The sequence below is a fragment of the Lissotriton vulgaris genome, chromosome 9, assembly GCF_964263255.1.
Source record: "Lissotriton vulgaris chromosome 9, aLisVul1.2, whole genome shotgun sequence".
Classification (NCBI taxonomy): domain Eukaryota; kingdom Metazoa; phylum Chordata; class Amphibia; order Caudata; family Salamandridae; genus Lissotriton; species Lissotriton vulgaris.
Genome location: NC_141697.1, coordinates 896,163,863 through 896,176,957, shown reverse-complemented (window position 1 = coordinate 896,176,957; position 13,095 = coordinate 896,163,863). Strand labels below are relative to the sequence as shown.

Here is a 13,095-nt window from a genome sequence, read left to right as displayed (position 1 = left end):
GAATACAGGGGGGAGTAAGGAAGCCTCAGCCCACTAAGGATTTGACCCCAGCGGATTCACCGCTAAAAATACAGCCGCTAAAGCAAATGAAATGATTAAAATTAACATAGCTGTGCAGCACAGTCCGTGATAAAAACACAGCGTGACCACAATTTAAAATGCAAAGTCTGCACGCAAAGCAGCTGTGAGCCCTGCCACTGCTCACTCACCGCCACTCGACCCACGTCTCTGGATCCCTTTTGTAGCCCTCAGCCCGTCTGCCTTGCAGCCACTAGACCGCTAACCGGTCACTCGCAAAGCGGAAGCGGAAGTGACTGTCTCTCACCTCCACGCCCTCCGCTCAACGGTGCTAGTCATTGCCGTCTTCGTCTTCTAACTCCTAAGACTGCATTCCTGGTTGCCATCACCTCTGCCAGGAAAGTGAGTGAGCTCCAGGCTCTATCTTCTCAACCTCCTTTCCTCTCTGTCCATCCGGACAAAGTTGTCTTGAGAACACGTCCCTCTTTCCTGCCCAAAGTAGTCACAGCCTTCCACATCGGGCAGCCCATCACCTTGCCCACCTTCTTTCCGCCTCAGCATCCCTCCAAAGAGGAAGAGAGGCTCCACCGTCTGGACCCAAAACGTGCGCTCTCATTCTATCAGGACCGCGCATGCCAGTTCCGAGTGTACGGCCAGCTCTTTGTTGGTTACGTGGGCGCTAAGAAGGGAAGGGCGGTGCACAAATGAACCATTTCTCGTGGGTCGTTTTGTGCAAAAGGCTTGTTATTCACTGGCTAAAAAGGAGCCTCCTGTGGGGCTGCATGCCCGTTCCACTCGGGCCAAGGCGGCTACTACTGCCCTGGGTCGGGGAGTCCCCTTGCAGGACATCTGTCAGGCAGCTACGTCGGCCTCGCTAAACACGTTCGCTAGACACTATTGCCTGGACAGACAAGTCCGGAGAGATGGCTTTTTCGGCCGTTCTGTTCTCCAGGACTTTCTGGTGAGATCATTGGTTCGCAGACGCACCACCGGGGTTGGTATTACTGGGGTATCTATTCTAAGGTAAGGAATCTAACACTAACCTGTTTCTTTCAGATGCACAAGTTACTTACCTTTGGTAACGATATATCTGCAAGAAACAGTAGTTAGTGTTAGATTCCTTACCGCCCCACCCATCCTCCCCGTTCTGTGAACCGATAACTAGGGTTATGCTGCGTATAAGAACTGACGTCAGTTGCGAGGGCGGCGTCTAAGTACTCCGACGACGTCATCCCTGCGCCAAGGACGACGGCTGCGGAGCCGCAGACGACGCCTACCGACGCGCAGGGGTACTGCTACGCAAAACTTTCCGGATCCAGTCTGACGCCTGGGGATATTCTGAGGTAAGGAATCTAACACCAACTACTGCTTCTTACAGATATATCGTTACCAAAGGTAAGTAACTTGAGCATTATTTAATATTCAAAGCTGCTGCGGACTCCCTGTGAAGGCTTCACGGACCCCCGAGGGGTTTTCGCACTACGAGTTAAGAACCACTGATCAACATCATAAAACTAAGTTTAAGAAAGAATGAACTCAAAAAATATTTATCATGAAAGCCTCTTGAATACAAGTGTGTGCATGGTCCTTATTCAAAGCCCAGTCAAAATTCTGTCTGCACTTCAGACATGTCACTATCTGTCCTGTCACACATGCAGACCTAGGGGACAGATTTATCATAGTGTTGCATTTCCCTTGCGTCAGGCAAAGTCAGATTTACCAAGCAAAGTAAGGCCACCTTGCGTGGCCTTGCAGTGCTTAGTAAATCTGAAGTAATGCAAGGCACCGCAAATTATTGCTTTGTGTTTTGCTGGCCCAGGGTGGCGTCTAATGGGTGGAGCATGGGTGTTACCACGCATGAACCTGTGAATTTTGGCGCATTCCCAGATTTACCATTAGTGGGAGACCTGGGAATGCGTCGTAATGCTACGCCTTCTCACAGGAGGCATAACGATGACAAATATCTTTATTTCTCCTCGTTTTTTCCTCTTTCCACGGGTGCTGCATTCTGCAGCACACTTGGGGCCTCATTTATGAAAAGTGACGCATCGCTGCGTGAAAACAGCGTTGTGTCCCTTTTCACTGCGCTCTCCCTACGACACTAACGACGCGTCATATTTACAGTATGACGCATCATGGCGCAAGGAGTTACAGATACGTCAGTATTTCTGACGTATCTGTAGCCGCAAAAGTGACGCATTGCTGGAGTGTGTCATAAAAGTGACGCAACTTCAGCAATGTGTACTTTCACTGGGAACAACAAAAACACTACGGTGGGAGAGGACCTCGGGGAGATTTATAGACCAAGCTCTGGATACAGTCCCCAAAGAACCTAGAAACAACAAAAGGTACCAGAGGGTCTCAAAAACAGACAAAGCCCAGAGCTGTAAAGAAGTTACCCAAGACACCCAACAACCTAAAACTGATCGACTGGGGAGGACGCCGGCCTTGAAGTACCGACGGAAAGAGCGGTGCTTCATCTTCCCCTGAGCCGCTGCCAGGTGGGTTGAGGCCAGTCTACCTTACAGATCAAGTGTTCGACACAGACTGTAAGGGCACTCGGATTATTCAGGTGACTGTGAGCACTTGTTTTATATTTCCTCGTGTCACTTTATTCACTTCACTTATTATTAGTTCACGTTGTGCAGTAGCTCTTACTTGTTTAGATATGGTCCTGATGAATGCAAGGACGTAACAGTCCCCATATTGCAGAAACATGTTGACCACCCTTGCCTCAGGCAGTCTACATTATCAGACTGCTTAAGGTCACACATACTTTTAATCTTGGTATTTAAGGCACGCATAGAATAAACATTATTTTGTGCTTTTCTAAACCAATTTTAATACACTCCTTTGTCTTGGTTTCTTCTTTCACTCACTTTTTCTTGCACTGCACACCCCAGTCCCATGTATTTGTCCACTCATCAACATCGAGTGGCAGACCACACTGTTAGTGTCTATACCATCTGAGGGCCCCCTTACCACCGGGTTGACCTCCGATTGTGGCACTGATTTTCTCAGACGGGTGGTTCGGATAAAATCCCAAATGATGAAGGGTGCATCCGAATGGTGACTGATGGGTAATTTCCTCATCCTTTGAGAGCCTTCTGTGCCGTATCAGTTTTAGGTTGTTGGGTGTCTTGGGTAACTTCTTCACACCTCTGGGCTTTGTCTGTTTTTGAGACCCTCTGGTACCTTTTGTTGTTTCTACTTTCACTGGGAAACATCCATGACAACGCGGTCAAAACACTGCGCTGCCATTACGACGCGTCTTTTACAACGCAAATCGTTACCACGACATGCGCTGTAAGGCGCTCTAGACTAAGGAATAGTATATTTACTATTCCTACACCTTCCCTACTGTACGTAGGCTGGTGTTGGAATAGTAAATCTAAATATTCCTAAGTCCAGCTCCCTACAGCGCAAGTCGTGGTAACGACTTGCGTTGTAAAACCTGCGTTGTGATGTACTACGATCTAAAAGATCGCGTTGTAACATCATACAACCCTTTCACATGGGCAAGTCCCATGTTGTTACTGCTAGTGTCAGTCTTACGCCTGCTATGAGCAGGTGTAAGATTTTGACGCATATGGTCCTAGAAATGGCGCAGTGAAATCTAATAGATTTCATTGCGTCACTTCTATGACTCTTTCTTGCGTCAAAACGCCCCCTCTTGCATACCTTATACCTGGCACAGGTAAAATGTGGCGCAGGGGTTTACAAAGGGACGCATCTACCTAGATGCGTCACTTTGTAAATATGGTGCAACAAAGCCCATTTTTTACTCCCTGGTGCGTCCCAAAAAGTGACGCACCAGCGGCGTAAAAGTGACACAAGGGCTCATAAATAAGCCCCTTAGAGAGGAAAAAGCCTCAGAGGCTCCTTTATGCAAAGGAAGGTGCTCCTTCCTGCTCAAAATCCTGCCTGAACCTCAGGCACCCTTGCATCTGGTGCAAGGGTGCCTGAGTTGGTGCAAAACAGCACATTGTGCGCCAGCGCAAGGAAAATAGACAAATGTGCCATATAATGTTAAATATGGCGCCTTCTTGCCCTCTTCTTTTCATTAGCAAAATTACACGGTTATACTGTGCGTCAACGAGCAACACAAGGAAACATATCCACATATGGAGGGGGCCACAGACAAAAAGCAAAAGGACATCCTGACAGAACACAGAGTCTCACTATATAGCACGTTAGTCGGTCACTCTGCGTGCTCAGATGTCACGTACATTTATTCATTCATTCATTCATTTATGGTAGAGCCTCAAGCACATTTATAAGAGTTAATGAAAGTTTGCAGCATTTGTTTAAAACAGGAAATTACCTTGAGATAATGTCACTGTCTGAATTTGTTTAACGGAATAAAATGTTGCATCTGAAAGTGTGATTGAATGTTTCCTAGAAAGTGATTGAGTGAGAGTAAAATACTTAAACACATATTTAGTGAATATGTAACAAAATAATGCAATACACATGCTCCCAACGTATCACTCCTTGCATCTCCTACTAACGCATGCTCCTGCAATCCTTCTTATCGCGCAGACACACTGCATGGATCTTACTGTCTTGTATTCCTCTGGCTACTTTACATCCATACCTCGGCTCTCTGTTTCGTTAACTCTGATTCCTTTGTCCTTTCCCCCTGCTCCATTCTATTTGTTTTCCATAATTATTTTCTTCCTCTTCGCTCTCTATAACTTTCTCACTTTCTTCCCTTCTTTTGCCTATTTCCCATTCTCTGTCTCCTTTCATTTCTTCTTTACTCTTAATCATCACTACTCTTTCCTCTAATTTTTCTTCATTTTCTTCCTTCTGCTCCATCTCACTTGCTCTCACCATCCCACTTTCTTTCTCCACTCCCCATAACACATACTTTTTCTTTACTTCCCTTCGTAACCCTCTCCGAATTCGATCCCACCAACTACTATTTCTCTCCCTCTCTGTTTCTAGGTCTGATTATTGATGCCTTTGGAGAGCTGAGAGACCAACAGGAGCAAGTGAAGGAAGATATGGAGGTAAACACTGCCACCCAAGTTCATTATAATACTAGGCCATCATCCTTGCTGCTTCTCAGACATAAGCCAAAACCAAACACTCCGTTGCCCCTCTTTGACACTCCTCTGGGCCCTCTTTAGTTTCTTCACAGACTCCATTCTAACAGTCTTTTGCAATTCGCTCTGTAACCCACAAGGGTCTTGTCCGTGCTATATAAAACCTTCAAAATAAATAAATACATTCCTCCTATGTGGCTTTGCCCCTTCCGTGCCACCTTTTTTGGCCATGTAGGCAGTCTATTTCCCCTCTCAGAACTCTGTTACACTGTAAACTTTCATAGGTTTCCTTTTGCTCTCCCTTGTCCCTATTGTGTCTGATCCCAGGATTGTTTGCTTTTGCCACCCTGGTGGTACTACTGAAGGCATGCTTCTCTTCCCACCATTGTGACCCTCGCTCTGCCAGTCTTCTTTCTGCCTCCCACTTGTTTTGTCATTTACTTCGCTTCTATACTACATTATTGCAACCTCCTCAACCCCAGCCTTTTTATCACTTTTCCATTTGTCTCGCTCTTTCACTGTTTCTCACCTGCCCAGCCACCTTTGGATCTTTTCCTCACTACTCAATTGAAGCTCCACCATCCCCCTTTTTATAGACTCCTTTTCTACCCCCACACTCATACCAGGGCTACTGTTTCTGTTCTAAAGATGACTTTTACTTCCTTTCCTACAGACCAAATGCTTTATCTGTGGAATTGGCAGTGACTATTTTGATACAACACCGCATGGGTTTGAGACACACACCTTGGAAGAACACAACTTGGCAAATTATATGTGAGTATTGAATATGTGTTTGCTAAAGTCCCTGTGGTCCTGCCAGGAGTACAAAGGTCTAGAGTCATAGGGTTCAGTCTGGAAAGGTTTCTCAACAATGGGAATTCTGATTATAAAAGATACACTTTTTTGGATTATCTGTCCATCTTGTCGCTATTCTCTGATTATTATGGTTTTCTGCTGCCTTTTGGGTGTCCAGCGCTGATATCCCTAATTAAATTCCTTTTACGTAAAGGTGCATTTTGATTTCCCAAGTGGCTGCCATCTTAATGATTCTGATGGACAGTTTTAACTTCAGATTTCTCGCCTTTAGAATATCCCCAGGTGCCCATCTAGATCTGGAGAATTTCAACAGCAGTGTTGCTGCGCATAGAAAGGTGAAGTGTGTGGCTCTGCGTTGGCTCTGAGCTTCCCCAGAGGTGAGGGAGCAGGGTTACATAAAGTGCGACTCTTATGTGCTAAAGTCAGTTCCGTTCGTACCCTGTGCCATTGTTGACCCAGCAGCAGCTAGCAGCCTTCAAAGAGAACATGCTGCTTATCTGTAGAGCGACCTCAACTTCATCTGGCACTTGGAGCCACAGGGGCCTCGGGTCGGACTACTGCAGGTGGGTGGTCCCTCAACATCCTCTCTCCCCTTTAAACACACTACTGGTCCCGTTCTAACTCCAGCACAGACTTCTACACTGGCTTCAAGATCCACGCTGATTCCAGTCACAGCACTGCCATCCCTACTGGCACCAGTGGAAGATCGGTGTTGATCCATATGGCTCATCCCAAAATGGATGGGCCTAAACTTCACAAAACTTGACTAATGTTGGCTGTGACCTCACTAAGTGCAAATGGCTATTTAGCCTGGCTCTTACCCGCCGCCTCTACCATGAAGCATCTATCAGCAGAAGCCCCATTCTCAATTTCCCCAGGACACCAATGAAGAGGAGGGTGATGGTTTACTTGCCCTCCTTGTTACACTGATGTTGCCCCATACTTGGATTTACAAAATGGGACTGGGCTAGCCACGTCCACTGAGACAGAGCTTGACTTCCAACATGGGCCCTTCAATGGAAGAAAGTGCTTTGTTTGCAGTGAAGGTCCAGAGGGCAGCTGAGGTGCTGAATCTTCAGTTGCAAACATTCTAAGTGAAAATATTCAACCACGGCAGACATCGCCTTAGCCCTTGCAGCCTTTCAATGATGCCCTCAATGACGTCTTCGTGGCTACATTGTCCACGCCTTGTACTTGCCTGCCTTTCAGTCGGCCAACAGCCCAGTGTCTGGTGATTTGAACTACCTTAGTAAGCACCCTAAACTGGAGAAGCTTGTGGAGCAGGTCTCTACTAGTAAGGTCAAACAAAATTCCTTCCTGAGAATTCCTTCAGATAGGGAATCCAAAAGGATTGGCTCTTTTGGCAAGTAAATGTTCTCATTTTCAAGCCTGCATCATAGATCCATAAATACGGTTTATCTACAGGGTAGGTACACACGTAAACTCTGGGATATAGCCAGCAAGATTTTGCTGGTATTCCTGGAGCACCTTAGAGCTTCTCCAGCTCAGATAATACCTGATGGGCGGGATGCAGCGAAGTATGACATCTGAGCAGGCTTGGATACTACTGACTGCCTTCGCAGAGCTGTTGGCACCAGTTTCGTGCTTCGAAGGCACACATGGATGATGTTGACTAGATTGATTTTCAGCCAATGTCCAGGCGTCCCTAATAAATATGTCTTTCAATGGGTACAGACTCTTTGAGGGAAAAGCAGACTCAGTGCTGGAGAGATTTAAAGATACACAAGCCACTCCACGCTATTTGCCATTACTGATGCCAGCGAAACATTATCCCCATCAGTTCAGGAAATTCAGAGGTAAGTCCCGGTGGGTAGCCTACAGATAACATCAGCTTTTCCAAACTGTGGTCCAGTCCTTTTAGGGCCACAGACATGGCACCAACAGACAACTACACAGGGCTGCAGGGTTAAAAGACCTCCAATGTCTCCTCCCCTGTTGCAACAGCTACCAAGCCATTTTAGTTTTCTCTCAACGGCTCATGTCAGGATGTTGGAAGGCAAGACTCAACATTTTCTCCCCAGCTGAAGATCCATTATGTGAGACGAATGGGTCTTACACATTTGATGCTAAACATCTTACACATCTGATGCTATTCACAGTATTTCCACGTCCCAAAAAAGGAAGTGGACCCTTCGGCACACCCTGGACTTTTGACCATTGAATTATTTTCTGCAAGACACATTCAAAATGCTCATGCTGATTCAGATCCTATCCACCCTCGACCTGGGGGATTGTATGGTGTCCCTGGGTTTTCAGGACACATATTTCTATATACCCCTCCGGCAGTCCCGCAAGCATTACCTGTAGTTCTAACTGGGCTAGGAACACTTTCAATTTGCTATGCTTCCCTTTTTCCTAACCTTGGTCCCTCAGGGTGCTCACAAGTGATAGTGGTGTTCACAGCCCATTTTCGAAGGTCGGGGGTACATGGATTCTCATACCTCAACACCTGGCTGCTAAAGGTGAGCAGAGGTCAGTCATTAACCACCTCTGGACAATGGCCGAACTCTTGACATCGTGGGCTTCACCATCAGTGAGCCAATGTCCCACCTGTGCCACACACAGAGACTTTCATTCATTGGGGCGATATTGGACAGGGTGGTGTTCAAGGTGTTTCCTCCACAGGAGAGAGTCCAGGACATTCAGGGTATGATTCCAATATTTCATGTTCAGTCCTAGAGTTCAGTGAAGATGGCTCTGAGGCTTCTTGGTCTCATGCCTCTCCTCATTCACAATACCACGGATACCTCTCAGGCTCCATTAAGGCTTTAACGGAGACGGCTCAGAAACTGCAATGTTGACTGTTGATAGCCAATCTGAGCCACCACAGGCTGCCTTTCTTTCCCGAACAAGAGCTTACAGTTGTGATGGAAATGTCACTTCTGGTTTGAGGGAGTCATTAGAGGGAGTTGAAGGTCAGAGGTCTCCGACGGAACACCAGCTCCATGTAAGTCTTCTGTAGCTTCTGGTGATCTGCCTGACCCTGAAGGCCAATAATAACAATACAGTGGGTTTGGGGCCCCTGGTAGTTTAAAGACCAAGCTTTGACACGTTCCCTCATACGACTAATAAACACAAAAGGTATCAAAGGGTCTACAGAGAGTGCCTGGAGTGAAAGAACCACCTAATGTGAACACTACGTCTATCCTAATCTCCTAGATAGGTCACCTAACTTCAAAAGGAGGGGGACCGGGACCAGTCAAGACGATACCCCTCCTTGAATAAAGGTGACCTATCTAGGAGATTAGGATAGACGTAGTGTTCACATTAGGTGGTTCATTCACTCCAGGCACTCTCTGTAGACCCTTTGATACCTTTTGTGTTTATTTGACCCTAAAGGCCTTCTGGCAATCCATCAGGAGGAGGCTTGTGCAGGTCCTCATGGAAAACACTACTGCAAAATGGTACTGCAACAAGATGGGCGGAATGCGGTCCTAGATCTTGTCTCTGGAGGCTATGTGTTTCTGGGGCTGGTTGGACAACAGAACATCTTCCTGGTCACCAACCACCCAGCAGTGTCCCTGAATGCTAGAGCAGACAGACTGAGCAGGCATCATCTGATGGATCACTAGTGATGTCTCCATCCAGTGGTGGTGCAGGGTATCTTCACACACTGAGGGAAGCCTTGGCTACATCTATTGGCAACAGTGAGAATACTATGTGTCAGTAATTTTGCACACTGGAGATTCCTCCAGGGTACTTGACAGACACAATTGTTTACCTCTCATGCCTCTACTTCTTTAGATCTGGAAGGACTGGCTTAAGTCATACTGCTGGCCCGGGACAAGGCCAGGAGGGTGGCACCCAGAGTATCTGAGCCTCAGCAGTTGTTCTCCGATCGTGCTTCCGCTTCATTAAGACCTCCTGTCTTAGCGGCAGGGTCTTTCATCTGCATCTGCACAACTTACATCCCCAGACGTGAAAATTGAATAGGGGTAGCTAAATGCATTTGCATTGCTGACCAAAGTGGTGGATTTTTCCCTTGCTTCCTTATGCCCTTCCACAAAGTCCATTTCTGCTGGGTGCTTGGACAAACTCATTTCCCTGTTGTGGTGCCCAATACAATGATTCTTTATAAGCCAACATTTCCGATGTTCTTCTGTTTTTTCCCATCCATAGCCCAGCAATTCCTTGCAGTGGACACTGTGGAAAGTAACTACTTGGTTCTTTCAACCAGGTCTGATAAAAAGATGACTTCGCTTGCTCAGTGCTGCAGGACTTTTTGGTCCAAATCCACTTCCCAAATCATCTACTTTTGGACATACTGCTCTTGTTTCTATCCTAAAGGTGAGGAATCTGTGGTTAGAAGTATCCATCAGAAGAACAAGTTACTTTTGGTAACACTATTTTTGGTAGATATCCTAACTGCAGATTCCTCAGTGCCTTCCCAACTCCCCGTTATGTGGCGTGCCCTCTTTGACATCTAAAAAGGTCTGAAAATAGAGATCGACACACTGCCACCAACAATTGTTCTATACTTTGCATCTCAGGATGAAGAAAGATACTAGAAACTGACATCAGGGCACAGGGTGGCGCTTATATGCGTCTCTGCTTTTGTCACTGCTGGGGTGATATGGAACCAATGCGGAGTGCACCACATCATCTATCAGCGCACATGAGCACTGGTGTTAAAATTCTGCACATCTGCAGCCTTTTGAGAGGCAAAAAATGTGAAGATTTCATTTAGTTTTTATAAATAAAAAACTCCAAATGATAGAGAATTATGTCATTATAAAAGATGCTTATAGAAAATCTTTCACAAACCCTTGTTGAAAGGAAAAGGAATATGAGACATTGTTAGCCAGTATGCTGCTAGTCAAAGCAAAAGCAAAGAAAACTGGCACTGTGCCTTTAAGAGCCTCACAGTACCCCTCTAGCCCATCATGCCCCACAGGTGACAGTTAGGTCAGTTTCATTTTTTCAGCTCCTACTGTTAAGATCTGGTGCACTGAGCTCTGCCTTTTCGGCAATTTAGTTAATAAAGTCTTTCTAAATCATTGAAATTGATTGACATTTTTCTGTAAGTAGAGTCCAGAGATAATTTTTTCTGACAGAAAAATAACTTGGTACATGGGCAATGCAGCAGAATTGTCATTGAAATGCAGCATGCGCTGCAAAATCAATAACATGTATCTGCTCATGACATGTGCGAAGCAGGGTGTTACCCAAACTGCGCTAGTAGACCAGTAGGACTGGGAACTGGGAACGTTTGTTTGTGGGTTATTCTCATCTTCAGAGTTAGGCCCAGAAATCTGTTCTGCTCCCCAAGTGAAGAGGGAGTCTGTAGATGTGCCCTAGAGTGAGGTGCCAGAGTGCCTCCATGTTCCCTCAGAAATTGTTCAGCATACATATTTGTTTGTTTGTTGCACGATTTCTTCGAGGAAGTCTGCATCCAAAAAAAGATGGAAGTAATCAATAGGCAACACATTTGCTATATTGACCTTACATCCAGCATCGCCAGTAAATGAAGGGATAACTGGCTGATTTAAATTTGGAGTCTGCCAAGTGAGCACTCTGTCTGTGCTCAGCACCCTATCTGACTGTTCTCTACACTGGTGTACACTCTCACTAGGTCTTCGCTGCACAGTTAGTGCTTGTGAAGGGAATTCACGACTACCAGGCCCAGGCCCATGTTTCTCTGAATTCCCGGTGACGAGTCGTTATCGGAAGGCACTCGACTGAAAAATAACTCCCAGATCCTGCTTCATGACCCCTTCCCTTTGATACTGTCTCAGTATCAGACCCTGCCTCAGAGCGCTCCACCATTTTTTGAGTTAGAGCCTCAGAAGCAGTCATCCAATAAGATGCCATCTCATTTTTTCTAACGACAACTTTCTGACCTTGGTTGAATACAAAGGGTATTTGTAGAAATAATTGCGGTTTGCATGGCGGGGCAAAAAAGTATGCTATGAAGTGAAAGAATGTAATGCTGAGAGAGTGTGATACAGCAGGATTAGAAGTACAAGTCTCAAACTCGCACTTACCTGACACAAAGAGTTTCTCCAAACATCCAATGCTGACAAAACTTCCCCAAAAATCCAGCACAACATACACAATAAGAAAAAAACACATTAAGCTATATTTGTCCCTGACGCTTGGAGAAAATTATTTGTAAGAAGTGATCCTTGTGAAAGAGCAGAATGCAGGTTATTCACAATAAAGTTAGCCATTTGCACTACGTGCCCCTCTGCTTTCACCCACCCGACCCACGTGAGGGACTGATCAGTTCTTGTGTCATTCCCATATTACCTTCCCCTAGCACAGAATATATCATTCTGAAAATGGGTGAACACACTTCAGGCATTTATCAGTTATTGTGCCAATCATATAGTAAGTCTATCCAGCTTGGCTGAATGCACTTCTAAAATAATGACTGAATAAATGATCACTGGCTGAAGCAGACTCACCACTGCCTCGTCATCTAATCTTTGCTGGGTGTAAATAAAATATGAATGTCACACTACTCAGTGACTGAATTGCTGCGGGGTCCCAATCCATCTTCCCACGGAAGGAAAACATACCAAATGTAATATATTGACCCCTGTGGAGATCTACCTGTGAGTGAGGATGGACTCGAATACACCGGGGTACATTTAAAAAAAATGGCTGACAAATGTCCCCTCTCAGTGGGGCTATTCGGGCAACACCTCTGGAGCCAATATGGTGCCCCTCCCCAAGAAGAAGAGAAAACATGAACAAATATGCAAGTAAGCGTTGATCACGCCCGGGGAGGGGGAGCGACCCTCTACACCAAGTAAGATGTCCCTGCTGTCTAGTGGAATCCCTGCTAGTGGATTGCAGTGCATTCGCAATCCACAAGCAGGGATCTGTTTCACCAAGGCATCGCTGGAAGGGGGAAACTCTGCCCTTCCCAGCAATACTTTTACACCTTTTGTGCTGGTGGAAAGGCATAGGGCAGCACAAAATGGCTGTTAAATGTTCCTTCCTGGGAGGGAGGGGGTCCACCTTTCCCATACCTTCCCCGTGGAAAATAAAACAAAACAACAAAAAAATTATATATATATATATATATATATATATATATATATATATATATATATATATATATATATATATATATATATATATATAACCACAGTCCTTTTTTGCCAAATCCTCAGCTACAACAAAAGTGCCGACCACAGCGCGGAGTTCAAATAAAGTGCTTTATTGCATAAATCTGTGCATA

General features: G+C 45.7%; 1 protein-coding gene across 11 annotated transcripts in view; it reads left to right on the top strand.

Annotated features, from left to right (window-relative positions):
• Window positions 1-13,095, top strand: part of RYR1 (ryanodine receptor 1) — a 1,215,008-nt gene that overhangs the window by 1,173,588 nt on the left and 28,325 nt on the right. For all 11 annotated transcript variants that reach the window (XM_086938669.1, XM_086938668.1, XM_086938662.1 and 8 more), the window contains 2 exons: window positions 4,969-5,033; window positions 5,743-5,843. In XM_086938669.1, the coding sequence (XP_086794795.1) occupies window positions 4,969-5,033; window positions 5,743-5,843 (166 nt within the window). The remainder of the gene's footprint in view (window positions 1-4,968; window positions 5,034-5,742; window positions 5,844-13,095) is intronic.